Source organism: Oncorhynchus masou, unplaced genomic scaffold (genome assembly GCF_036934945.1).
Source record: "Oncorhynchus masou masou isolate Uvic2021 unplaced genomic scaffold, UVic_Omas_1.1 unplaced_scaffold_6___fragment_4___debris, whole genome shotgun sequence".
NCBI lineage: Eukaryota > Metazoa > Chordata > Actinopteri > Salmoniformes > Salmonidae > Oncorhynchus > Oncorhynchus masou.
In genome coordinates this window covers 96,427-124,332 of record NW_027016659.1, presented here as the reverse complement: position 1 = coordinate 124,332, position 27,906 = coordinate 96,427, and the positions used below count along the sequence as shown (strand labels likewise).

At 41.5% G+C, this 27,906-nt stretch overlaps 1 protein-coding gene across 3 annotated transcripts; it reads right to left on the bottom strand.

Annotated features, from left to right (window-relative positions):
• On the bottom strand, window positions 1–26,765 carry LOC135538989 (GRB2-associated-binding protein 3-like). 3 transcript variants are annotated; one of them, XM_064964877.1, is made up of 10 exons: window positions 26,459–26,765; window positions 19,223–19,532; window positions 12,519–12,720; window positions 10,811–11,298; window positions 8,841–8,896; window positions 8,396–8,645; window positions 7,942–8,032; window positions 7,770–7,827; window positions 7,263–7,382; window positions 1–1,692 (listed from the first exon to the last, which is right to left on the bottom strand). In XM_064964877.1, the coding sequence occupies exons 1-10, from the start codon at window positions 26,528–26,530 to the stop codon at window positions 1,576–1,578; spliced, it is 1,764 nt and encodes a 587-aa protein (XP_064820949.1). In that variant the 5' UTR covers window positions 26,531–26,765; the 3' UTR covers window positions 1–1,575. The 3 variants fall into 3 exon arrangements, with proteins under 3 accessions (XP_064820949.1, XP_064820951.1, XP_064820952.1); XM_064964879.1 differs by lacking the exon at window positions 26,459–26,765 and adding an exon at window positions 25,423–25,763; XM_064964880.1 differs by lacking the exon at window positions 8,841–8,896 and having other exon boundaries at window positions 8,396–8,455.
• Between the last annotated feature and the right edge of the window lie 1,141 nt (window positions 26,766–27,906).

Sequence of the window (27,906 nt, the reverse complement as noted above, 5' to 3'; positions counted from 1 at the left end):
TTTCAGGTAAAAGTGATTTATTAAAGCATGAAAACATTCTTAGATGTGCATCTTTGCATACATTACATGGACATGTTAAAGCATACATTACATGGACACGTTAAAACATACATTAAAACAAAACACAACATGAAGCTGGTACCGCTTATGCTAAAATAATGGGTTCAATTCCATCTGTAGAAACATCTAGTTAAGACTGCGGCTTTCCCAACATTTGTGTGCCGATCGTTCATTGTAAGGTAGTTATTCACCCTCACCAAGTTTCGGATAGGCACACTGAGTGATTTGTGCTTTCTGCTGTAGATTGACCTATCAAGATGGTGTGGAGATTGTGGTTTGAGTCATCGGTACCATCTGGCTTTATTTATACCTGGCGCTAAGATACGTCCTTTGTCCTGATCTTGTCCACATTCTTATTGTGCCCACATGTTCTGAAATATGTCTACACATGGAATTAAAATGTCTCATATCCTTTCACTGTGTCCACATTGTGACCAGATTTCCTTGTCCCTCCCTGTATGCACATTATTTGACAAATTATTTGTGTTCTCAGTTAACTTACTAGGTAAAATACATTTAAAAAATGAATTCCATAAGTCAATGGTTTTAGACGATGGGATAATGATGATTTCACTGTCCAGATCCGTCTGCATTTGTAACATATCCAGACACAGTGGGTCCTTGACTATCTCCAGAAGTGGTCAAGACGATCAGATCACAATGCGTCTTTCAATCATCTACACCTGTCTGAAAATGTGGGCACTATAAGAATGTGGACAAGGTCGGGACAAAGGATGTATGTTACACGCATGCAAAAATCTGCCTTCTGCTAAACAGTAACAACACAGTACTGTTAGGCCTACACAGTATCAGGTCTGAGATTTTCATCCTGTTGATACTGTATGAGTTCTCTGAATGATAGATACTACTCCATTCACTCCCTATGTGCATGACTACAGATTGCATGGCTCTATTCCTGCTGGCTGCCAATCGAAGGCATCATAACTTAAAAAACAACAACAAATGCAATATGCTGGGCAGAAGCATTAATGCATGTTTGTCTTTAGGATTCCATGGCTAACACTTAGACACGTGTTCATTTGGTTTAAGATGATCTCAAACTCAGACCATTGTTCATATAAAAACATAATCCCTGAATTCCTGTGTATTAAGAATCCATACAATCTGTTTCAGCAAAATAATGAGCAATGAGCAATGTCCTTTTCATTGCATAGCATTTGATACAAAAACAGCATTGTGACACAGTGCATGGTAAGGTGACATTCACAGTGTAACTTTGATGTGATATTTGTACAGTGAATGTTGATACCCCAAACTACAAACCAGTAATTTAAACCTTTTTTGACACCACCGTCTACTTTCTTCTCTCATAGATGTTTATATCTGATAAATTTCAAAGTGCTTTTATTTTGTACATGAAAGAAGAATTGCTCTCTTTGAGATAAGCTACCATCTGTTATGACATATATTTAATGTGATGTTGCATTTGCTCCACTTGTTCTGTGAAATGGAAAGTTTTATCCCATCTTACTTTTTCTCCGTCTGATTTACACTTTACACTTTAGACTGCCGGACATCCTTCCATTCCATCTTAGTGTTCTGCAGGGCCTGAGTCTTTTTCTCATCCACCTGCACATAGTCCACCCTGTGTTCATCAGTAAGTAAGGGCTTCTGGAAGACATCACAGCAGAGTTGGTGTACAGTAAACTAAGGTAAGGACATTATTCAATCCAAACCTGTATCCAGAATAGAACTATCAGTCGTACATAGATGACACTTCCCACCTTTCCATAACGTGAAAAACAATTTTAAATTGATGCTGTTTTGTCAGTTATTCAGTGGTTATAATGCAGTCTTATTGTTCATGACATACAGTATGTCCTCTATGGTCCAGCCTGTATTCCAGCCATTAGTATTCCTTTCACTATGTCTTTTTGCTGTGAATCACCAAAACAATGAGCCAAATTCATGACCATGGAAATAGGCACAACTACACCTTGCAAGTGATATTTGAGCCAATTCCGCAATGTATTCTATTGTTTACTTCTGGGCTATTGAAATCAGATGGAAGTTGGACCAATAAAACCAAACAAATTAGATGATACATGCAATATATGTATGTTGTTCACTGTTTTAAGGTATGACCAGTACATATGGTTTCAAGTACTATTGAAATGAAAACCTATTCTGCACCCCTGCTCAGATGGTGAAACAGACCAATAATTTGGCTCGATTTCTAACATATGAGTCAATGCAAAAGTGAGACTTAAAGAAAATGTCACATACAGAACACAACACTTTGTAATTATTTGTCCTATTTCACATGTGTATTAATATTCATGTGTGAATTGGAAATGTGTTTTTTGCATGTCCCACACTCCCAGAGAGTGGGGTCACGACCAGCTATTATCAATGATGACCCTGGATTAACTAGGGTTGAGTGCCTTGCTCAAAGGCACATCGGATGATTTTTCACCTTGCTCGATCGGGATTCGAACTAATGATCTTTCGGTTACTGGCTCAACGCTCTAACCACTAGTTTACCTGCCGCCCTATGCTTTCTACATTACCCATCAAAAGTTTGGACATACCTACTCATTCAAGGGTTTTTCTTATTTTTTTTATTACTATATTGTAGAATAATAGTGAAGACATCAAAGCTATGAAATAACACATATGGAATCATGTAGTAACCAAACAAAGTGTTAAACAAATCAACATTTATTTGCAATACTTCAATATAGCCACCCTTTGCCTTGATGACAGCTTTGCATTCTCTCAACCAGCTTCATGTGGTAGTCACCTGGAATGCATTTCAATTAACAGGTGTGCCTTGTTAAAAGTTTAATTTGCTGAATTTCTTTCCTTCTTAATGAGTTTAAGCCAATCAATTGTGTTGTGACAAGGTAGGGGTGGTATAAAGAAGATAGACATATTTGGTAAAATACCAAGTTCATATGTTAAGAACAGCTCAAATAAGCAAAGAGAAATGACAGTCCATCATTACTTTAAGACATGAAGGTCAGTCAATCCGGAAAATTTCAAGAACTTTGAAAGTTTCTTCAAGTGCAGTCGCAAAAACCATCAAACGCTATGATGAACTGGCTCTCATGAGGACCGCCACAGGTCCTCTGCTGCAGAGGATAAGTTCATTAGGGTTAACTGCTCCTCAGATTGCAACCCAAATAAATTCTTCACAGAAGTTCAAGTAAAGGACACATCAACATCAACTGTTCAAAGGAGACTGCATGAATCAGGCCTTCATGGTCGAATTGCTGCAAAGAAACCACTATTAAGGGACACCAATAATAAGAAGAGACTTGTTTGGGCTAAGAAACACGAGCAATGGACATTCGACCAGTGGAAATCTGTCCTTTGGTCTGATGAGTCCACATTTGAGATTTTTTGTTGCAACCGCTGAGTCTTTGAGACGCAGAGTAGGTGAACAGATTATTTCCACATGTGTAGTTCCCACCGTTAAGTATGGAGGAGGAGGTGATATGGTGCTTTGCATGTGACACTGTCAGTGGTTTATTTAGAATTCAAGGCACACTTAACTAGCCGGGTTAACTACCACAGCATTCTGTAGTGATACGCCATCCTATCTGGTTTGCGCTTACTGGGACGATCATTTGTTTTTCAACAGGACAATGACCCAACACACCTTCAGGCTGTGTAAGGGATATTTGACCAAGAAGGAGAGTGATGGAGTGCTGCATCAGATGACCTTAATAAACAATGTTTATTAATCCAAAGGTGTAAGCAAGAGAATGGTCGTGGACAGGCAAAAAGGTCAAAACCAGATCAGAGTTCAATTGGTACCGAAGGGCAGGCAGATTCAAGGTCAGGGCAGGAAGGATGATCAGGAAGGCAGGAAAGTAGTCCAGAGTCAGGCAGGGGTCAGAACCGGGGTGACTATAAAAAGATAATAGAAAAGGAGTACGGGAAAACCACGCTGGTTGACTTGACTAAACATACAAGACGAACTGGCACAGAGAGACAGGAAACACAGGGATAAATACACTGGGGAAAATAAGCGACACCTGGAGAGGGTGGCGACAATCACAGGAAACAGATCAGGCCGTGACACAACCTCAACCCAATTGAGATGGTTTTTGATGAGTTGGACCGTAGAGTGAAAAAGCAGCCAACAAGTGCTCAGCATATGTGGGAACTCATTCAAGACTGTTGGAAAAGCATTCCAGGTGAAGCTGGTTGAGAGAATGCCAAGAGTGTGCAAAGCTGTCATCAAGGCAAAGGGTGGCTACTTTGAAGAATAAAAAATATAAAATATATTTTGATTTGTTTAACACTTTTAGTGACTCTATATATACAGTACCAGTCAAAAGTTTGGACACACCTATTCGTTCAATGGTTTTTCTTTATTTTTTACTATTTTCTAGGTTGTAGAATAATACTGAAGACATCAAAACTACAAAATAACACATATGGAATCATGTAGTTACCAAAAAAATCATGTTTCCTCGATATAGGCGCATTGAACATTCAATTGCAGATTAAACGATAAGAGTGAGCATAGTGCCAATAATGAAAATGTGACACCAATCTGTTAACTGTCATGTGTATCAATTAAGCATGCAGAGACAAAGTGAAATTACTATAGATGAATAAGTTTTTGATATGTCCACACACAATAGAATGAACATAGGGAATTGCAGTGGATGATGACGGTAATTTGAGGTCCTTTAAAACTGCCAGTGGCAGTTCAAAGTAAAAGACAGGCACTTTTAACACTGTTAAATGGTTGAATTGATTCAATGAGAGGACCATAATGAGAGGACCACAATGGAAACAAGTTTTTTGACTTTTTTGTGTATCTTATCCTAGGCAATTTTGGTACAGTTGAAGTCGGAAGTTTACATACACGTTAGCCAAATACATTTAAACTCAGTTTGTCACAATTCCTGACATTTAATCCTAGTAAAAATTCCCTGTTTTAGGTCAGTTAGGATCACCACTTTATTTTAAGAATGTGAAATGTTTGAATAATAGTAGAGAGAATGATTTATTTCAGCTTTTCTTTCTTTCATCACATTCCCAGTGGGACAGAAGTTTACATACACTCCATTAGTATTTGGTAGCATTACCTTTAAATTGTTTATCTTGGGACAAACGCTTCGGGTATCCTTCCACAAGCTTCCCACAATAAGTTGGGTGAATTTTGGCCTATTCCTCCTGACAGAGCTGGTGTAACTGAGTCAGGTTTGTAGGCCTCCTTGCTCGCACATGCTTTTTCAGTTCTGGCCACAAATGTTCTGTAGGATTGAGGTCAGGGCTTTGTGATGGCCATTCCATACCTCTTACAATACCTTGACTTTGTTGTCCTGAAGCAATTTTGCAACAACTTTGGAAGTATGCTTGGGGTCATTGTCCATTTGGAAGACCCATTTGCAACCAAGCTTTAACTTCCTGACTGATGTCTTGAGATGTTGCTTCAATATATCCACATCATTTTCCCTCCTCGTGTTGTCATCTATTTTGTGAAGTGCACTAGTGCCTCCTGCAGCAAAGCACCCCCACAACATGATGCTGCCACCCCCGTGCTTCACGGTTGGGATGGTGTTCTTTGGCTTGCAAGCCCCCCCCTTTTTCCTCCAAACACAATGATGGTCATTATGGCCAAACAGTTGGTCATCAGACCAGAGGACATTTCTCCAAAAAGTACAATCTTTGTCCCCATGTCCAGTTGCAAACCGTAGTCTGGCATTTTTATGGCGGTTTTGGAGCAGTGGCTTCTTCCTTGCTGAGCGCCCTTTCAGGTTATGTCGATATAAGACTTGTTTTACTGTGGATATGGATACATTTGTACCTGTTTCCTCCAGCATCTTCACAAGGTCATTTGCTGTTGTTCTGGAATGTATTCGCACTTTTTGCACCAAAGTACGTTCATCTCTAGGAGACAGAACGCGTCTCCTTCTTGAGCGGTATGATGGCTGCGTGGTCCCATGGTGTTTATACTTGCGTACTATTGTTTGTACAGATGAATGTGTTACCTTCAGGTGTTTGGAAATTGCTCCCAAGGATAAACCAGACTTGTGGAGGTCTACAAAAAATAATTCTGAGGTCTTGGCTGATTTATTTTGATTTTCCGATGGTGGCAAGGAAAGAGTCACTGAGTTTGAAGGTAGACCTTGAAATAAATCCACAGGTACACCTTCAATTGACTCAAATTATGTCAATTAGCCTATCAAAAGTTTCTAAAGCCATGACATAATTTTCTGGAATTTTCCAAGCTGTTTAAAGGCACACTCATCTTAGCGTATGTAAACTTCTGACCCACTGGAATTGTGATACAGTGAATTATAAGTAAAATAATCTGTCTGTAAACAATTGTTGGAAAAATGACTTGTGTCATGCACAAAGTAGATGTCCTAACCGACTTGCCAAAACTATAGTTTGTTAACAAGACATTTGTGGAGTGGTTGAAAAACTAGTTTTAATGACTCCAACCTAAGTGTATGTAAACTTCCGACTTCAACTGTATGTCTCTAGGAGACAAATGCGTCTCCTTCTTGAGCGGTATGACGGCTGCGTGGTCCCATGGTGTTTATACTTGCGTACTATTGTTTGTACAGATGAATGTGGTACCTTCAGGTGTGTAAAATTGGTGGTGTAAAATTTTTATGTTTTTAAAATGGTCAAATCAAATCAATGTCTTGCTTTGGAAACAAACCCATTGTCACACCCTGAACATAGTTTGCTTTGTATGTTCTGTGTTTTGTTTGGTCAGGGTGTGATCTGAGTGGGCATTCTATGTTGGATGTCTTGTTTGTCTGTTTCTGTGTTTGGGCCTGATATGGTTCTCAATCAGAGGCAGGTGTTAGTCATCTCTGATTGGGAGCCATATTTAGGTAGCCTGTTTTGTGTTGGATTTTGTGGGTGATTGTGTGTGTGTGTGTGTGTGTGTGTGTGTGTGTGTGTGTGTGTGTGTGTGTGTGTGTGTGTGTGTGTGTGTGTGTGTGTGTGTGTGTGTGTGTGTGTGTGTGTGTGTGTGTGTGTGTGTGTGTGTGTGTGTGTGTGTGTGTGTGTGTTTTTGTTACACCAGATATGGCTGTTTTCGGTTTTTCACGTTTCTTGTTTTTGTATATTGTTCTATTTTCATCTTTATTAAAGATGTATCAAAATAACCACACTGTGTTTTGGTCTGCCTCTCCTTCCCAGGAAGTATCCCGCTGCACCCATTCCTACCATTTGACCTTTGTCTATTCAATCAAGCTTACCTTTTGCACAGGAGATGGGGATGCGGAATTGAAATCCAGTGAAAGGTAGTCAAGGTTTGATCTCCTAAGCCACGGCTGGGAGGCGCCCTCGTTTGTAGTGGAGAACTGTTGCCTTGACTCCTGAAATGAAAAGAATCCCAGTTACAATGAGTCTCACCTCACATTCATACATATTTTGATCTCGGAATATGTGATGTCATATGGTTCACTAATACAGAACATTTTTCATTTTGTATCGCTAGTTTCAGGTGAATATCAATTGTAATATTTTAAGCCTTTCTTAGTACCCCAAACATAAATAAATATTCATGATGCTCAAAGCTTTATTCCCCTGCTTTAGGCAGTTTGGAACTCAGAGTTTAGACACAACAGCTGAATTATTCATGGTTAGGGGAGGGAAGTAGTCTGTCTATGAACTGACTTGGGTACTTTTCTTCTCGCTGATGATTGCGGAAACAGAAGTGTATGTATAACTATTTATCATGTCAATATAGAAGGTAACTTTACTACTGGAATGCTGGCTTCTTGGTCTCCTTTAATTCCCAGTTTTCCTTGCAGTGAATTTCTGGGAACAACACAAACAAACACACACAAATAAATCCAGCTTTTTTTCATTTTAGAATTTGGACAGAAAGAGAGCTGAGAATTCAGGATGAAGAGAGTAAAATTTCGGACTCACCCTGGCTCTGTCATGGTTCTGATCAAAGGCATATGAGTCGGACATTCTCTGATAGTGGACAGACCCCTCAGGTCCAGTGGTGGAGGCCGTGCTGCAAACCAGAGAAACAATATGGTGAGGTGAGGCAAGCAACCCTCAAATTCTCTATCGGATAATAATGATCAGCTGTACTTTTCCCCCAACAAAGGACATTTGTGTTGAAACAGCAATTTTTCAAATAGAGCCATGCTGCAAATGTTGACTCAGGAAATACTGTCCTGAAAGGAGACTATCACAGGGAGTCACAAGATTCAATAGAATGTGAAAACCTTTTTCATTTTGCTTTTCCTCAAAATACATGCTTATGAACGCTTTTTTTATGCTTCCTCTACTTAGTACCCACTGCTGGAATGAGGATTAAATACATTATGAAGCCCTTTTATAGATGTTTTTTTACTTCCTTTTTGTTCATTACCTCTCCTGCGTGGTTTGAGATCCCTGTTGATTGGAGGTGGTTCTAGATCCCCAGGTAGATCTGCAATGGGAAGGGGGGTGGGAGCGAGAGGGGCCTCTGTTTTGCAATTAGCCTTGAGGAAGCTAATTGGAGTGGGGCTCATAGGGATGTAGCCGTCCGATACATCTTCACCAACACAGACACGCGGAGAGGCCATGGACACGTAAGAGTCCTCATGGCAGTTTGGACTTTGAGTGGCAATGAAATGTGGCTACAAGACAACAAGACCAGACCAACTTAGGATGATGTAGAATGATGTAATAAGTCACTTACAAATCCTATATTGTTGTTTGAGATTCAGAAAGGAAACAATGACAGTTAAGAATTATTCCCTGCTGTGAACTATCTGACAAAATTATGTGCAAAACATTCAGTTCTCATCCGTTGTAGGTACATGTTTTCTCACCAAATTGAGACTAAGCCTTTTGTTCCTGCTCCTCAATGCACTCCCCTCAATGTCTCCTAGATAAGACAGAAATATCACTAATGAAGGTGGTTATCATGTTATATAACAGAAACAATGACACCAGGCATACTATGTGGTTGGAAACATGTTAGGTCAGAATAAATACACGTGCTGACTATATTGATTACATATACCACATTGATGAGCATACAGTATGTGGCGGCAAGTATAAAGGGTCTAGACCAGAAATCATCAACTACATTCAGCTGCAGGCCGATTTTTTCTTGAGTGAATGGTCATGGGGCCGAAACAGTATGTGGACACCCCTTCAAATGATTGGATTTGGCTATTTCAGCCACACCGTTCCTGACATGTGTATAAAATCGAGCAAACATCCATGCAATTTCCATAGACAAACATTGGTAGTAGAATGGCCCGTACTGAAGAGCTCAATGACTATCAACGTGGCACCGTTATAGGATGCCACCTTTCCAAGAAGTTAGTTTGTCACATTTATGCTCTGCTAGAGCTGCCCCGGTCAATTGTAAGTGCTGTTATTGTGAAGTGGAAAATTCTAGGAGAAACAACGGCTCAGCCGCAAAGTGGTACGTCACACAATTTCACTGAACGGGACCGGCGAGTGTTACAATGCACAGCGCGTAAAAATCGGCTGTCCTCGGTGGCAAAACTCACTACCGAGTTCCAAACTGCCTCTGGAAGCAACGTCAGCACAAGAACTGTTTGTCGGAAACGTCATGAAGTGGGTTTCCATGGCCGAGCAAGTCTATCATCACCATGCGCAATGACAAGCTTTGGCTGGAGTGGTGTAAAGCGTGCCGCCATTGCACTCTGGAGCAGTGGAAATGCGTTCTCTGGAGTGATGAATCACGCTTCATCATCTGTCAGTCTGACGGACTAATCTGGGTTTGCCAGGAAAACGCTACCTGCCTCAATGCATAGTGGCAACTGTAAAGTTTGCTGGAGGAGGAATAATGGTCTGGGGATGTTTTTCATGGTTCGGTCTAGGCCCATTAGTTCCAGTGAAGGGAAATTTTAACTCTGCCACATACAATGACATTGTAGACGATTCTGTGCTTCAACTTTGTGGCAACAGTTTGGGGAAGGCCCTTTCCTGTTGCCAGCATGATAATGCCCTTGTGCACAAAGCGAGGGCCGTACAGAAAGGGTTTGTTGAGATCGGTGTGGAAGAACCTGACTGGCCTGCACAAAGCCCGGACCTCAACCCCATCTAACCCCTTTGGAATTGAATTGGAACTGCGAGCCAGGCCTAATCGCCCAACATCATTGCCTGACCACAATAATGCTTTTGTGGCTGAAAGGAAGCAAGTCGCCGCAGCAATGTTCCAACATTTATTTTATTTTTATTTAACCTTTGTTTAACTAGGCAAGTCAGTTAAGAACAAATTCTTATTTACAATGACGGCCTTCACTGGCCAAATCTGGACGACGCTGGGCCAATTGTGCGCCGCCCTTTGGGACTCCCAATCAGGGCCGGTTGTGATACAGCCTGAATGGAAAGCCTTCTCTTCTCAGAAGAGTGGAGACTGGTATAGCAACAAAGTGGGGGCCAACTCCATATTAATGCCCATGATTTTGGAATGAGATGTTCGACGAGCCAGTGTCCAGATACTTTTAGTGTAATTATACAATTGGAGACTGCAAATTGACCGCAAGAAGCTAGAAACAGATATATTTGACGAAAACATAATAATTTCAAACCTTGCTTACATTATAATACAATCACATACAGAGCTCTATTTTGTTTAGGAATACTTTGGATCAGATTTCCAAATTTAAAATCACTTGGAACTGATTTCCTGGTGTTTTTGTAGTCTTAAGTCAAACAATAAAAAATACATTCAAAATGCAGAAAACTTGAGGGGCAAAATAAAATCACAGTTGGGGAACCCTGGCCTAGACTGAAGGACTCTGCTGGTTATATACTGTACCTCTTCTGAAGTGGTCTGGCAGGCCTGACAGAGAGATCCTACGGGGGATGAGTGCAGGTTGGCCTGTGAGCTGCTGCCTAATTCCTGCCAGAGGCCCGTGGGAGCAGTCATCTCTGAGGTGCTCTGAGAGGTGGACAGGCTTGGGGGGTAGAGGAGGGGGCGTTAGTCCATCACTAGTTGCCTCCAATATGGCAGAAGAGTATGGCTTGTCAAACTGGAAGACATCTGGTGTACGATGGAGTGTTCGAGGAGAGGATGAGGTTGACGTGGGGCCACATGGTGCGCTGAAAGGGGGGTCATGCGTCCTAATGTGGGGAAAGGGAGACTGAGATGGTCCAGTGTGAGGGAAGTGGGATGGAAATGGGCCAGTATGGGGAAAGGGAGATGGAGAAGGATCAGTGCCGAGGGGTGAAGAGAAGACATCTTCAGTAGTAGTGTCTGATGAATTTTGTTCCAGAGATCTCTCCGAATTTGAAAAGCTGTCGCATCTATAAAATAAATAAAAATAAAAATACAGTGTTTATCATTTATCATCATTTAACCTAAACATCAAAATATGTGATGACGTCTGTAAACAATCCAATGAGGTGCAGAAGTTGGTGTGATGTATCAATTGGGGGAGGGATCGTCTTCAGGAAGCAGAGTGACGTGAGCGCATGGTGTGAGCGAAGGTTAAGAAATATTTCAGACTTTTGCATGTTTAAATAGAGATTACTTGACAAATCTCTAAAGAAGCATATTTATTAGGTTTTTAACATATTTAGTTTTTATGAATACATTTTTAAAATGTAGTTTTCTTTTTGTTGCCTCAGGGCAATGGTGAGCAGTTATGCTACTTTTCAGGGCAATATCATACTCACTGAAAGACATGTAGTTTGATTGAAATGATGACTTTGGTCAATGTTTTTGCCAACATATCCACTGACATTCACAGGCAATTGACACAGGGAAATTCTATGGGCAAAATTAGCCTAATTGAGCAGTTAGGATCATAGCTTCTGATAGTGAGGACAGTGATCTAGAGGACTGTGAGGAAGAATGAACCACAGAATCAGGTTTGAGAGGCAGTGAAATACTATATGCCCAATACTATATGCCTTGGTGTTTTAGTACCCTTATGGCACAGAGTTGCCCTGAGGCAAAACATTCTAATCTGGGTGATGGGGGTAAAAGACATTTTTTTGTTGTTGAAATTATTGATACATAATCAGAAAGCCTAAATCTTCCAAGAATAGAATGGATATTTTTTGGGGGGGATGCAATATGTAACTTTTTGGGTGACCTGACCAAATTCACATCGAAATGTGAGTTATAGATCTGTCATTCTCATTGAAAGCAAGTCTAAGAAGTGGTAGATATGTTCTATGTGCACTATTTTTATGCTTTATGTTCTTAAATTTCATTTTTGCGTCTTTTACTTTCGGTTTTGTACACCAGCTTCAAACAGCTGAAAATACAATATTTTGGTTAGTGAAAATATATTTCACAGCGGTTTGGATGGTACAATGATTCTTTACACTATACTTGCTTGTTTTGTCACAAACTGAAATTAGGCGAACTGTTCGAATTTTTGCAACCAGGAAATGGCGGAGCGATTTCTGCATACTGCACTTTTTATTAAATTAAAAAATTAAATGTGTGCAGTAGAGTGTTAAACAACATCTGGTGTTGATATGGTGTCCAGCTTGATGTTTGAGAGGCTATTTACCTAGAGAGGCTGAACCTCCCTGTCTCACACTGTGAGAGGAATAGGTAATCCAGTGGATAGTTGGGTTCCATCTGGCTCTGCATCTCCACTCTGCTGTTGCCATTGGCCACAAAGTCATGGTTGGAAATGAATGACATACTTCGGGAGAGAGCTGGTGAAACCTGCTGGGGGTTTGGGGTGTGAGAGAAAACTTCCTCAGATTCTGAAAGACAGAGAGATGGGGAGAGAAAAAGAACAGGGGGATTAGAGAGAATAGAGAGAAGAAATCCATAGTTTCTACATTAGTTCTGGGCTGGCTCAGGATAATGTTACACAGACATTGGGCCAGAGTCAGACAGGAATCCTGATCTCTCTTGATAAATGTGATCTCTGAAACGTAGTTGTCAGTACTCTCCAGCAGGTGGCAGTGCAATGAATTTGTAGTGCTTTTAATGCATTTGCGCTTGTCCATGTCTCCCTTACTGTAAACAAATCCCCAACCATGTAACTATTCAGACTGAGAAACCCATTTTCTAATAAAAAGTCCACTATGGTACAGTATAACCACAACAAATGTATAGGTATAAACATGTTATACACTGAACATAACAAACATTAGGAACACCCCCCCCCCCCCCCCCACCACCACCCCCTTTTGCCCTCAGAACAGTCAGAGCATGGACTCTACAAGGTGTTGAAAGCGGTCCACAGGGATGCTGGCCCATGTTGACTTCAATGTTTCCCACAGTTGTGTCAAGTTGGATGGATGTCCTTTGGCTGGTGGACCATTCTTGATACACAGGGGAAACTGTTGAGCGTGAAAAACCCAGCAGCATTGCAGTTCTTCACACAAAAATGTTTTGTTTTGCCCATTCACCCTCTGAATGACACACAAACACAATCCATGTCTCAAGTGTCTCAAAGTTTTAAGATCCTTCGTTAACCTGTCTCCTCCGCTTCATCTAAACTGATTGAAGTGGATTTAACAAGTGACATCAATAAGGGATCATAGATGTCACCTGGATTCACCTGGTCAGTCTATGTCATGGAAAGTGCAGGTGTTCTTAATGTTTTGTATACTCATTCTATTTTGTGTAAATATGTGACATGTAGAATAAACATTATTTGACCAGCACCATAAAGCATAAGAATGAGAAAAAAAAGACCAGGCAGTGTAATTATTGAAAAATGTATTATTTCTTTACTTTTCCAAACCATATACTGTACATACTGTAGTTTGTGACTGTGTGCTGTGCATGCATCGTTATGTGTTTGACTTTTCTATTGAAAATATTTTAGGCGAGGTGCTAACTAGTAGCTACACAGCTATAACTATTCATTTTCTGTTAAAATGATTTTAGTTGAGTGGTGAGAACATGCAGACAGGAGCCTGAGATCTATATACGACGAAACATCAATGTTCTTATCATTCACACATTGCTTATAGATTGTCGTTACTTCATTACTGGCAACCATCTCTGCTGGGCTTTCAGTAACTGAGGTCATTATAAACTGAACAAAAATATAAATGCAACATGTAAAGTGTTGGTCCCATGTTTCATGAGCTGAAATATAATATCTCAGAAATGTTCCATACGTACAAAAAGCTTATTTCTCTAAAATGCTGTGCAAACATTTTTTACATCTCTGTTAGTGTGCATTTCTCCTTTGCAAAGATAATTCATCCGCCAGACAGGTGTGGCATTCAAGAAGCTGATTTAACATCATGATCATAACACAGGTGCGCGTTGTGCTGGGGACTATAAAAGGCCACTCTAAAATGTGCCGTTTTGTCACACAACACAATGCCACAGATGTCTCAAGTTTTGAGGGAGCGTGCAATGGGCATGCTAACTGCAGGAATGTCCACCAGAGCTGTTGCCAGAGAATTGAATGTTAACTTCTCTACCATAAGCCATCTCCAACGTTGGTTAAGGGAGCATGCAATGGACATGCTGACTGCAGGAATGTCCACCAGAGCTGTTGCCAGATAATTTAATTTTAATTTCTCTACCATAAGTCGTCTCCAACGTCGTTTTACAGAATTTGGCAGGATGTCCAAACCGGCATCACAACTGCAGACCACGTGTATGGCGTTGTGTGGGTGAGCGGTTTGCTGATGTCAACGTTGTGAACAGAGTGCCTCATGGTGGCAGTGGGAATTTGGTATGGGCAGGCATAAACTACCGACAATGGACACAATTGCATGTTATTGATGGCAATTTGAATGCACAGAGATACCGTGATGAGATCCTGAGGCCCATTGTTGTGTCATTCATCCGCCGCCATCACCTCGTGTTTCAGGATGACAATGCGTGGCCCCATATCACAAGGATCTGTACAAAATTTCTGGGACATGGATATATCCCAGTTCTTCCATGGCCTGCATACTCACCAGACATATCACCCATTGGGCATGTTTGGGATGCTCTGGATTGACGTGTACAACAACGTGTTCCAGTTTCTGCCCATATCCAGCAACTTCCATATCCAGCAACTTCGCACACAGCTATTGAATTGGAGTGTCACAACATGCCATAGACCACAATCAACAGCCTATCAACTCTGTTGTGTCGTGCTGCATGAGGCAAATGGTGGTCACACCAGATACTGACTGGTTTTCTGATCCAAGTCCCTACATTTTTTTAAAGCTGATTTCCTTATATGAACTGTAACTGTAACTGTGTCACGGGTGGTGAAGGAACTGGACCAAGGTGCAGCGTGGTGAGCGTACATATTCTTTTTATTAGGAAAAGACGCCGAACAAAACAATAAACACTACAAAACAAACCATGAAGCTACAGCTGTCCCTGATTGAGAACCAGATCCGGCCAAACCATAGAAATACAGAAATCATAGATAACAAAACATAGAATGCCCACCCCAAATCACACCCTGACCAAACCAAATAGAGACATAAAAAGGCTCTCTAAGGTCTGGGCGTGACAGTACCCCCCCCCCCCCCCCCCAAAGGTGCGGACTCCTGCCGCAAAACCTGAACCTATAGGGGAGGGTCTGGGTGGGCATCTATCAGTGGTGGCGGCTTAGGTGCGGGATGCAGACCCCGCTCCACCTCTGGCTCACCCCGCTTTGGTGACACCTCTGGTGTGGGGAACCTCGCCGCCGCACCCGGACTCGGCACCCTCGCTGCCAAGGGCCCCGGACTGGGCACCCTCACTGCTGCGGGCCCCGGACTGGGCACCCTCGCTGCTGTGGGCCCCGGACGGGGCACCCTCGCTGCTGCGGGCCCCGGACTGGAGGCCGTCTCTGCGGACCCTGGACTGGAGGCCGTCTCTGGAGGCTCCGGACTGGAGGGCGTTGCTGGAGGCTCCGGACAGGAGGCCCTCGTTGGAGGCTTCGTGCCATGTCTCACCACTGGAGGCTTCTTGCCATGGATCATCACTGGAGGCTTCTTGAAATGGATCATCACTGGAGGCTTTGTACCATGGATCATCACTGGAGGCTTCGTGCCATGGATCATCACTGGATGCTTCTTGCCATGGACCATCACCGGAGGGAGGAGACGTATGGGCAGTCTGGTATGTGGAGCTGCCACAGGGCTCACCAGGCTGGGGAGACATGCAAGAGGATTAGTTCTGGGCGCAGGCACAGGACTCACCAGGCTGGAGAGACATATAGGAGGCCCTGTCCTAGACAGAGGATTCACTGGGCTGTGGAGGCGCACTAGAGGTCTCGAGCTAAGAGCCTGCACAATCCGACCTGTCTGTATGGTGACTTTGTCCCGGCACATGCGGGGCGCAGGCACAGGATGCACTGGGCTGTGCAGACGCACTGGAGACACAGTGCGCAGAGCTGGCGCAGGATATCCTGGGCCGTAGAGACGTACTGGAGGTCTGGAGAGCAGGGCTGGCACAATCCTTCCTGGCTGAATGCTCACCCTAGCCCGGCATATGCGGGGAGCTGGGATGTAGCGCACCGGGCTAAGAACACGTACTGGAGAAAACGTGCGCTCCACCGCATAACACGGTGCCTGATCAGTACAACGCCCGCCACGGTAAGCACGGGACGTTGGCTCAGGTCTCCAAATAATTTTGGGGGCTGCCTCTCGGGCTTCCTTGCCAGCCTTGCTCCCTCATAACGCTGCCTCTCAGCTCTAGCTGCTTCCAGTTCCTCCCGTGGACGGCGATACTCCCCAGCCTGCCTTCAGGGTCCTTTCCCGTCCAGGATTTCCTCCCATGTCCAGGAGTCCACTACACGCTGCTCGGTCCTTTGGTGTTGGAAAGTTCTGTCACGGCTGTTGAAGGAACTGAACCAAGGTGCAGCGTCGTGAGCGTACATATTTTTTTTTTTTAGGAATAGACGCCGAACAAAACAATAAACACTACAAAACTAACCGTGAAGCTGCAGGCTATATGCCATAAACAAAAGTGAACTTCCCACAAAGAAAGGAGGGAAACGGACTACCTAAGTATGGTTCCCAATCAGAGACAACGATAGACAGCTGTCCCTGATTGAGAACCATACCTGGCCAAAACATAGAAATACAAAAATCCTAGATAACAAACCATAGAATGCCCATCCCAAATCACACCCTGACCAAACCAAATAGAGACATAAAAAGGCTCTCTAAGGTCAGGGCGTGAAAAACTGTAACTCAGTAAAATCTTTGAAATTGTTTAATGTTGTGTTTATATTTTTGTTCGGTATAGTTATAAAGACCAAAGTATGAGTGTGAGTATCACCATGTGGTAGAGTATAATAGCTTGGTCTATCAACGCTTTGTGTATTCAAATTTCTGGAGACAATGAGATACACTGTTACTACTATTTGAAAATTATTTAAATGCTGTAAGTACCTTATAGTTATGAGGCATATTGTAAAGCCTAAAGGTATTTATTCAGCACATGAAACTGCAGAAAATAATGAAATTGTGGCATTATCTGTTGTATTTTGTCACACAATGGATTTACGACAGTGTGTGTTGGAAAGATTTTTGTGTGTGTACTGAATAGTAAACTAGTTCAGGATTTCATTGACTGAATGTCTGACATTGTGTTATCATTCCCAGTAATGTGTAAACCTGGGGTTTGCCACTGTTCCTCTGGGCTATAATCTCTTCTCTTTGTCTGGAGATCATGTAGTCGGCTCTATCTGCTCCATACAGAACAATGTTTAACTAAATGTTCCAACTGACAGCTCTTATCCACAGCTCTCCCCCTGGTTTGGAGTTAATAAGACATGAAGACAAGAGAGCTTGGTGTCTAACTGTTCAAGCATCACCCTAGCTGAACTTGCATGCCTGTGGAGAGTTGTAATATCTATGGCACTATGAGTTTCACAGAGAAAGATAACTTGTAACTGAATTGGGTAAAATAAATCACATTTTACTTCAGCACTGTTCAGTGATTTACTGTTTGTAATCAGAATCTGTCTGCCAAATGGGTCTGATTTGATTATTGCTACAACATTGAAGTAGGTGTATGCATGGGTACGTGTGTGCATGCCTACATTTGTGCTTGTGTGTGTGTCTGCATACGTGTGTGTGCCTATCATTTTAGTGTGCACTTTTCTGATTGTACATGTACGTCAGGGGCCCTTTTGCGAAAAATATTTCTAACCTCAACCTAATACTCCAAAAATAGTTAATATACTACAATATGTCATTGAGGGACATCAGTACATTTCTTGAGCCCAGGGACTTTAACGGCCAAGAAGAGGCAAAGTATCATACTTGGCTTGGAGCATTAATGAGAATAAACACATTTAATTCAAACGTCTCCTTTAAATGCAATGCAAAACTACACATGGCAAATTAATATTCACATCTTCAAATAATATATATTTTTTGCGGGCTTCTCTGAGACGGTCCTTGATTTACCAGTCATGTCCATTTTTAAGAAGCTCATAACACAGAGAAATCATCAGACACCTAAATGGCTTGTTGTCTCATATGTACATATTGTATTTTATACCATCTATTGCATCTTGCCTATGCCGCTCTGTCATTGCTCATCCATATATTTATATGTATATATTCTTATTCCTTTCCTTTACTTAGATTTGTGTGTATTAGGTAGTTGTTGGGGAATTGTTAGATTACTTGTTAGATATTGCTGCACTGTCAGAACTAGAAGCACAAGCATTTCGCTACACTCGCAATGACATCTGCTAACCATGTATATGTGGCCAATAAAATTTGATTTGATTTATCTCAGTCTTGAGTATAGACAACCTTCCCTAAACATGGCTACTCTACCCACACACAAACACATGTGCACACATTCTTACTGTAGGTCACTGGACAAAAGCCTCCAACAAGAGTTGAATACCAAATAGTGTTTCTCTATATTCTTTGTAGAAATTGAACATATGAATGTGATTTTGTAACTAATTATAATTTTAAAAAAATACATTTAATTTAACCTTTATTTAACTAGGCAAGTCAGTAAATAACATATTCTTATTTACAATGATGGCCTACACCGGCCAAATCCGGCCGACGCTGGGCCAATTGTGCACCGCCCTATGGGACTCCCAATCACAACCGGTTGTGATACTGCCTGGATTCGAGCCAGTGTGTCTGTAGTGACGCCTCTAGCACTGAGATTCAGTGCCTTAGACCTCTGCACCACTCTGGAGCCCCTAAACTGGTTACCAACGTACTTAGAGCAGTCTAATTCATTTAATTTGTAATGCGCATTTCTAATACCCAAGGCGTTTAAACTGTGACCGTATTGAACTGTGTCTCTATGCCAGGTCCTTACCTGTCCCATCATCCAGACTCAGAGGTCCAAAGTGACAGATTTCCCTGATCTGGCTGACCCAACTGTTCATCTCCTCCTCAGTCTTGGCCACCAGGTAGAAAATGCGAGACGACGTCTTGATAACGAAGAGGTGCTGGTTCTGGAACTCCCTCTTGACCAGGCGTTGCTCCGTCTGCATCTGAACCTCACACTCTCTCAGGTCGATGGTGCGGATGGGCTTCTTTGAGGTTGTGTTTCGGTAGTACTCCAACACATCTGGATTCCCACTCATACGTCCTCTTCGAAGAACAAACCATCGTCTCCTCCATGCCTAGGGGACAGGGAGCCAGACAGATCAACATACTGTACTGTTGCATGTACTAATAGACTTAAGCAATAAGGCCCGAGGTGGTGTGGAATATACCACGGCTAAGGGCTGTTCTTATGCACAACACAACGCGGAGCCCTTAGCCGTGGTATATTGGCCATATATCACAAACCCCCAAGGTGCCTTATAGCTATTAAAAACTGGTTACCAACGTAATTAGAGCAGTAAAAATAAATGTCATACCCTTGGTATACCACGGCTGTCAGCCAATCAGCATTTAGGGCTCGAACCACCCAGTTTATAATGTCTGATATACATCGGCTGTCAGCCAATCATCACTCAGGGCTCAAACCACCCAGTTTCTAAATATATATATACACGGAATAAAAATATAAATGCAACATGCAACAATTTCAAAGATTTTACTAAATTGCAGTTCATATAAGGAAATCAGTCATTTAAAAAAAATATATTAGGGCCAAATCTATGGATTTAACATGACTGGGAGTACAGATAAGTATGTATCTGTTGGTCAAAGATACCTTTAAAAAAGGTAATGGCGGATCAGAAAACCAGAAAACCAGAAAACCAGTCAGTATCTGGTGTGACCACCATTTGCCTCATGCAGCGCGACACATCTCCTTAGCTTAGAGTTGATCAGGCTGTTGATTGTGGCCTGCTGAATATTAGCAGGAACTGGAACACTCTGTCGTACACATCAATGCAGAGCATCCCAAACATGCTCAAATGGGTGAAAAAAACTAGTGAGTACGCGGGCCATGGAAGAACTGGGACATACAATTAAAATACAATTGTGTTCATTGTCTGTAGTTTATGCCTGCCCATACCATAACCCCACCGCCACCATCGGGCACTCTGTTCACAACATTGACATCAGCAAACCGCTCTCCCACACAACGCCATACACTCTGTCTGCCATCTGCCCGGTACAGTTGAAATCAGGATTCATCCGTGTGGAGCACACTTCTCCAGCATTTCAGTGGTCATCGAATATGAGCATTTGTCCACTGAAGTTGGTTGCGACGCCAAACTGCAGTCAGGTCAAGACCCTGGTAAGGACAACGAGCACGCAGATGATCTTCCCTGAGATGGTTTCTGACAATTTGTGCAGAAGTACTTTGGTTGTGCAAACCCACAGTTTCATCAGCTGTCCGGGTGGCTGGTCTCAGACAATCCCGCAGGTGAAGAAACCGGATCTGGAGGTCCTGGGCTAGTGTGGTTAAACATGGTCTGTGGTTGTGAGGCCGGTTGGACGTACTGCCAAATTCTCCTAAAAACGAGGTTGGAGGCAGTGAAATTAACATTCTCTGGCAACAGCAACGGTGGACATTCCTGCAGTCAGCATGCCAATTGTGACAAAACTGCACATTTTAGAGTGGCCTTTTGTTGTCCCCGGCACAAGGTGCACCTGTGTAATGATCATGCTGTTTAATCAGCTTGTTGATATGCCACATCTGTCAGGTGGAGGGATTATCTTGGCAAAGGAGAAATGTTCACTAACAGGGATGTAAATTAATTTGTGCACAACATTTGAGAGAAATAAGCTTTTTGTGCATATGGAACATTTCTAGGATCTTTTATTTCAGCTCATGAAACAGCTTGCATGTTGTGTTTACATTTTTGTTCAGTCTATTACAATTATTCTGCATGCATACAGTATGTAGACTAGTTGCCTTAGTTGGTTAGTAACCTTAGAGGTATTTGGTTGGATATTATGTTTGATGCAATTTGATGTGAATTTAGTTTCAACCAAGGCCTCAGCAATAGAATGTCAGTATATCTATGTCTATTTTATAGGTCATCAACAGAACCGTCAGTGAACAATCTGAACATGGTACTGTAGCTCAATACAGAATTGCTTTTAATATTTTTATGTCCCCTGACTGTGACTAAAGATGATTTGTACAGATCAATGTTTTATATCCTCATGTAATCTCCAGTGTTGTGACCTGTGTCAATCAGTTTTTCACACACAATTAAAAGGAAGATGTATCACTGCTCTTCTAAACATGTTCAGTGGGAAGTTTAGCTACAAAACCTTAATTTAACTATAGACAATACCCTTTTTCTTGCTTTTGGTACTGGAACTGACAACAAGAAGAGGAAGTGAATTCTACGTAAAAGAGAATGTCTGACACAAACAAAAAGCTATTTGTACTGCAGTGGTTCACTAACTTATTGGGGAAGATTAAAAAGGCAACCTCTTTTTCTGCTGAGATTCGTTTTTTCATGTCAGTATGGATACTGATTGGTATAGGAGCCATTTTGTTTTCTTTAATGCTATGGGAATTTGATGCTTAGCTGGCTCTCTTAATTCTGATACGGAGTAAGTAGGCCTAACTGAAGTATTGTTAACGTTTTGATCTTGATCGTGATGACCTCATGGTCACTCACATGGGCTATAAGTCATAGGTTCATCTATATTCTAAAAGTCAAATATTCATGACTGACCTCCATAATATGTCTGTTTCAAACTTCACCCATGTATTATTTAAAGCCATTTCCAATTCCACCTTTTTAGCAGGAGTTGTATATTTTTATACAGTTGCCTCATAAATGCAGCATTCAGGTGATTCATGCATTATTCAATTAGTCAGAAGTCTGTTGGCATGGAACACTACATGACTTGAAATTAAATCAGCTGTTTTTGAGCTTTGAGAGTACATTTGGTGAAACAATCTATCATAAAGAAGACATGATTTGTTTTGAAGAGTCAGAGGTATTAGCCATACTGGAAACAACACATTTTGTAGTTGTCTGTGTTACGCTGTTTTTACTATCTCAGTTGACAAAGTAAGTGTGTGCTATAACCCACCAGCCACCAATTTGGGAGTACATTGTATCACTTTGTGATGATCTATCTAGAGAGTTATGAAAATACTCAGACTGTTTGTTCGTTTGTTTGAAACCAAAACTCTGGCTTGGTGTGCCCTCACTCATATTCAAATCAACTATAAACAGTGGACGAGTTGTCAATCCTAATTTGCATCACAAAGTATAGAGCAGAGAGACAGAGAGCAGGGAAGCTCATGTCCTTCTTCAGTGGTACATTTTCAGTAAGTCAAAGCACATTTAAAATACATAATGTGAGAATTATCAACCTGCTAACAGGAAATATACTCACGCTCTAGAAACCTCTATAGAATCATGTATGAAAACACTTCCTTGTTGTGGGTGATAACTGTCTTATTGAGCGTGAGTTCAACTATGCTAGAAAATAAACTATGCCTACTCTATTGAGAATTATGTTTCAAGTTTCTAAATCATAATATTTTTGTTTGCAAGGCTTGCAACTGCACATGGGGACAGAGATCGTACTTTTTGGAGAAATGTCCTCTGGTCTGAAGAAACTGTTTGGTCATAATGACCATCGTTGTGTTTGGAAGAAAAAGGGGGAGGTTTGCAATCTGAAGAACACCATCCCAACCATGAAGTATGGGGTGGCAGCATCATGTTGTGGGGGTGCTTTGCTGCAGGAGGCACTGGTGCACTTCACAAAATAGATGGCTTCATGAGGGAGGAAAATTACGTGGATATATTGAAGTAACATCTCAAGACATCAGTCAGGAAGTTTAAGCTAGGTCGCAAATGGGTCTTCCAAATGGACGATGACCCCAAGCATACTTCCAAAGTTATAGCAAAATGGCTTAAGAACAACAAAGTAAAGGTATTGGAGTGGCCATCACAAAGCCCTGACCTAAATCCTATAGAAAATTTGTGGGCAGAACTGAAAAATGTGTGCGAGCAAGGAGGCCAACAAACCTGACTCAGTTACACCAGCTCTGTCAGGAGGAATGGGCCAAAATTCACCCAACTTATTGTGGGAAGCTTGTGGAAGGCTACCTGAAACGCTTGACCCAAGTTAAACAATTTAAAGGCAATGCTACCAAATACTAATGGAGCGTATGTAAACTTCTGACCCACTGGGAATGTGATGAAAGAAAGAAAAGCTGAAATAAATCATTCTCTCTACTATTATTCTGACATTTCACATTCTTAAAATAAAGTGGTGATCCTAAATGACCTAAAACAGGGAATTTTTACTCGGATTAAATGTCAGGAAATGTGACAAACTGAGTTTAAATGTATTTGGCTAACGTGTATGTAAACTTCCGACTTCAAATGTAAACTCTGATTGTCTGAGTCTGATCATCAGTGTTTCTAAGAGCTAGCTGCTCTGGGCCTTCACTTGGTGTGTGTAAGGAGCAGGGTTGGGGAGTAACGGATTACATGTAAAGAATTACAAAATTGCTGTAACTGTATTCCGTTACGTTACCGGCAAAAATATTGTAATGGGATTACAGATACATTTGAAAAACTAGATGACTACTTCAAGGGTTACTTTTAAATTCAGAAAGGATGTTTCTGTGTTTTCTCAATTACATTGTAATCAGCATTTTATTATTTATTTATCTGTTATTTTACCAGGTAAGTTGTCCAAGAACACGTTCTCATTTGCAGCAACGACCTGGGGAATAGTTACAGGGGAGAGGAGGGGGATGAATGAGCCAATTGTAAACTGGGGATTATTAGGTGACCGTGATGGTTTGAGGGCCAGATTGGGAATTTAGACTGGACACCGGGGTTAACACTCCTACTCTTACGATAAGTGCCATGGGATCTTTAATGACCTCAGAGAGTAAGGACACCCGTTTAACGTCCCATCCGAAAGACGGCACCCTACACAGCATGGAATGCTCCAGATACTCAACTAGTCTAAAGAAGGCTAGTTGTATTGCTTCTTTAATCAGGACAACAGTTTTCAGCTGTGCTAACATAATTGCAAAAGGGTTTTCTAATGATCAATTAGCCTTTTGAAATGATAAACTTGGATTAGCTAACACATCTTGACATTGGAACACAGGAGTGATGGTTGCTGATAATGGGCCTGTACGCCTATGTAGGTATTCCATTAAAAACCAACTGTTTCCAGCTACAATAGTCATTTACAGCATTAACAAGTCTAAGCTTTATTTCTGATCAATTTTATATTATTTTAATGGACAAAAAAATTGCTTTTCTTTCAAAAACAAGGGCATTTCTAAGTGACCCCAAACTTTTGAACGGTAGTGTATGTATGCATTGATTCTTGAAGAATTTAACTTATAAATGCCTCATGAGCTTAGTTCAACTGTCACGCTCCATGACAACCCAAAATATAAGTTTGTTTTCTCCAATGCATGTAAACATCGCAAATGTAAACAAACACTGCTTAGCCTCATAACAGGGTTAAAACAATCATTTTTATATCATGAATCCTTGCATCCATAGCTCTGTCTATTAATCTGAGAGTGGTTACATTTCTCCAGGCCCATCCCTCAGTTTTTTACCGAAACAAAAGTGGGCGGCCATTTTGTTATTGTTTCATCTGTGGATTTGTCCTTTAAACAGATGCATATTATCAAGATATCAAAGTGTCACTAACAAAATGGTAAACAATAGGCCTATAGCAAATGCAGCATATGGCATTCATTTTTAACATGCAAGTAGCACTTTTCAGTAGCGCTCAAAGCATTCCATTCCATGAGGTTAGCAGTTAGGGTTAGGATTTCAACTCGAATCAATGAGCCCAATAAGTTTTCCATGACAACAAAATCATAAACAACAGGGCTGGCTAATAGGTCTTTAGTTTTGGGGTTATGCTCAGGTAAAACAATTTGGCTAATCTATTCTTCCATATTTCCAAGTCCTATTTTTGAAGATCAAAGGGGTATAACAATTATTGGAATGACTGGAATTCTGATAGACTTAGGTTTTTAATGTAAAGATGTAATTAAATTGTATTATTATATGATGTAGTAGAAAGCGATGGGTTAGAAGAAGTCTACATAACCAACCTATAAAGTAACATTACATTTAAAAAGTAACCTACCCAACCCTGGTAAGGAGTGATGTCCAACGCATGCCCACACACATGGCTATTGTGTATGGTTAGTCTGGTTCTTGCAATGGAAAACCATGTCCTTCCTGTTTGTCTGTGTCCTCCACAAAGCCCTTGAACTATTTTCCACCAAATAGTGTCTCTTAAGTGACTCTCCCTCCAGTGAATTACCACTGTCCCCCTTTCTCTGTGCTAGTTTTCAGAAAAGCCCTAGTCCTCTCTCCTCTGGAGATTGGAAGTGCAAACAGCCATCATAAAGCCTGGTCATTTCTGCCTGTCGGGTCATTTTGTATTGCTTGGCAGTGACAGCACTTCTCATGTTTTGCACAACATCCCCAATTTTCACAGAATGAGAGACCAACAGTCTCAACACACATCCCAGAATGGGTAGCCTCCCCCTTTCCTCCTTACACAACAACACTCTCACATGACCCCTACAGAAACACTGCAGATTTCCATGCAAGGCACTTGTCCCATTTCACTTCTGGTCAAACACGCTCATCCAGACATGTTAGCATTAGAGTATACTGCACTTGAATATTTAATAAGAGGCAACCCCAAATTATGAAATTCTTAACAAAGGTCAAAATGGTAAACATAATGGTTTATAAGCAGTTTATATGTTTAAAATGAATTTGCGTTTGCTGAAGGGTATCAACATTTTATTTTCACAGTGCATTGATGATGCACATCAGCATGAACAGTATGTCATACAGTATGTCATTAATGGCCACTACTATAAAAATGAGGAGGAAGACACAGGTGAGGTTGCATGAAAACACTATTTACAAAAAGGCATGTAATGGTCATGATTCTACATGCCTCTGCAAGCTTCATTTGGGAAAATAAACCAACAGTATCTTGTGAACTAACGGCATTGCAGTTGCAGTTGTGTTGATGGCTGAGAATCCCACACACACACACAAACACACTGCTCTGCAGCAGGAACTAGTACTACTACTGCTTGGGTAAAATGTATCACAATAGCACAGATCCAGCCACCTGCACAGCCTGTTCTTCTACTCACATATCTCTTTAGTTTCTTCTCAGGGGGAGATTTGATGAGCCAGCCGGTGCAGACCACATCCCCTGCACTCATCTTGACTGCAGAGGGAATCCGGCGTGTTTTTTAGATATAATTGTCTTCAAGCACTGCTGGCTGCTGCTGCTGTGAAACTGAGAGCAGCACCACGCGAATCCTGCGTTCTTGTATACAGCCTACAGCCATACCAAAAAGAGGAAGTCAAGCCATTGATCACACTGACAGACAAGGGAGAGGGAGAGAGAGAGAAAGGCAGAGAGAGAGAGAGAGAGAGAGAGAGAGAGAGAGAGAGAGAGAGAGAGAGAGAGAGAGAGAGAGAGAGAGAGAGAGGAAGGGAGAAAGGGGGTGGTGTCTGTATGCTTGAGTCTGTAGATGTGTGTGGGTCTGACAGAGTGAGTGAGAGAGATCAAGATAGAGAGAGAGGAACATGTATGTGAATTTGTAAATGTGTGTGCATGTGTGTGCATCATTAAAACCTAGAGCCGGCTGTCACATAAACCATCCCAATGTTCTTTGTCTTAGTCAGAATAACGGTATGCACCAAAATAACAACCTTGTGCAAGTTAAATACACTAATAGAGAAAACACATAACACACTTTGGGGATGCATTTAAATTGTACAAAAACCTATATATAGTGGCTTTGAAACCTAAAACGCTTTGTACAGTAGGCTAGTTGTAGGGGGAAATGAAGAAACTAGAGCATAAATGTATTGATAAAGGTTAATTTTGCAAAGAGATATCTTGCTGTAATTTAGAATCCCCCCCCCCCAACCCCAAAAAAAAGGTTCTGTTGGTCTAAGGCCATGTGATTTATGGCTGAAGAATATTGTTTTGAAAATATATAAATTAAATGGTCGAGCTTGCCTATGGCTGGTGAAGGAGAGTTATAAATGCTTGTCCCTGATCGCCATCTTGTGGTAGATATGCAGCAGGCCTCCATTCAACAAATGAAATACACCCCTTGATTTTGAAGAATATGGCTTATCATGAGGTATTACAATAACAACCAGAGAAAGAAAGAAAAGCAGGTCCTTTTACTTAATTGTTTATGTTTTTGTTACCATAGGATTGCTTACTTATAAACAAATAAATGTTGTGTCATACCCGTCAGCATTCAGGGAGCGAACCACCAAGTTTATAAATTACATTATAAAATGGGTGGTTAGAGCCCTGAGTACAGATTGGCTGACAGCCGTGGTATATCAGACGTTGTACTACGGGTATGACAAAACATGTATTTTTACTGCTCTAATTACGTTGATAACGAGTTTATAATGGCAATAAGTCACCTCTGGGGTTTGCAGTATATGGCCAATATACCACGACTAAGGGCTGTATTTATGCACTTTGGGTTGCATCGTGCATAAGAACAGCCCTTAGCCGTGGTATATTGGCCATGTACCCCCCCCCCCCCCCCATGCCTTATTGCTG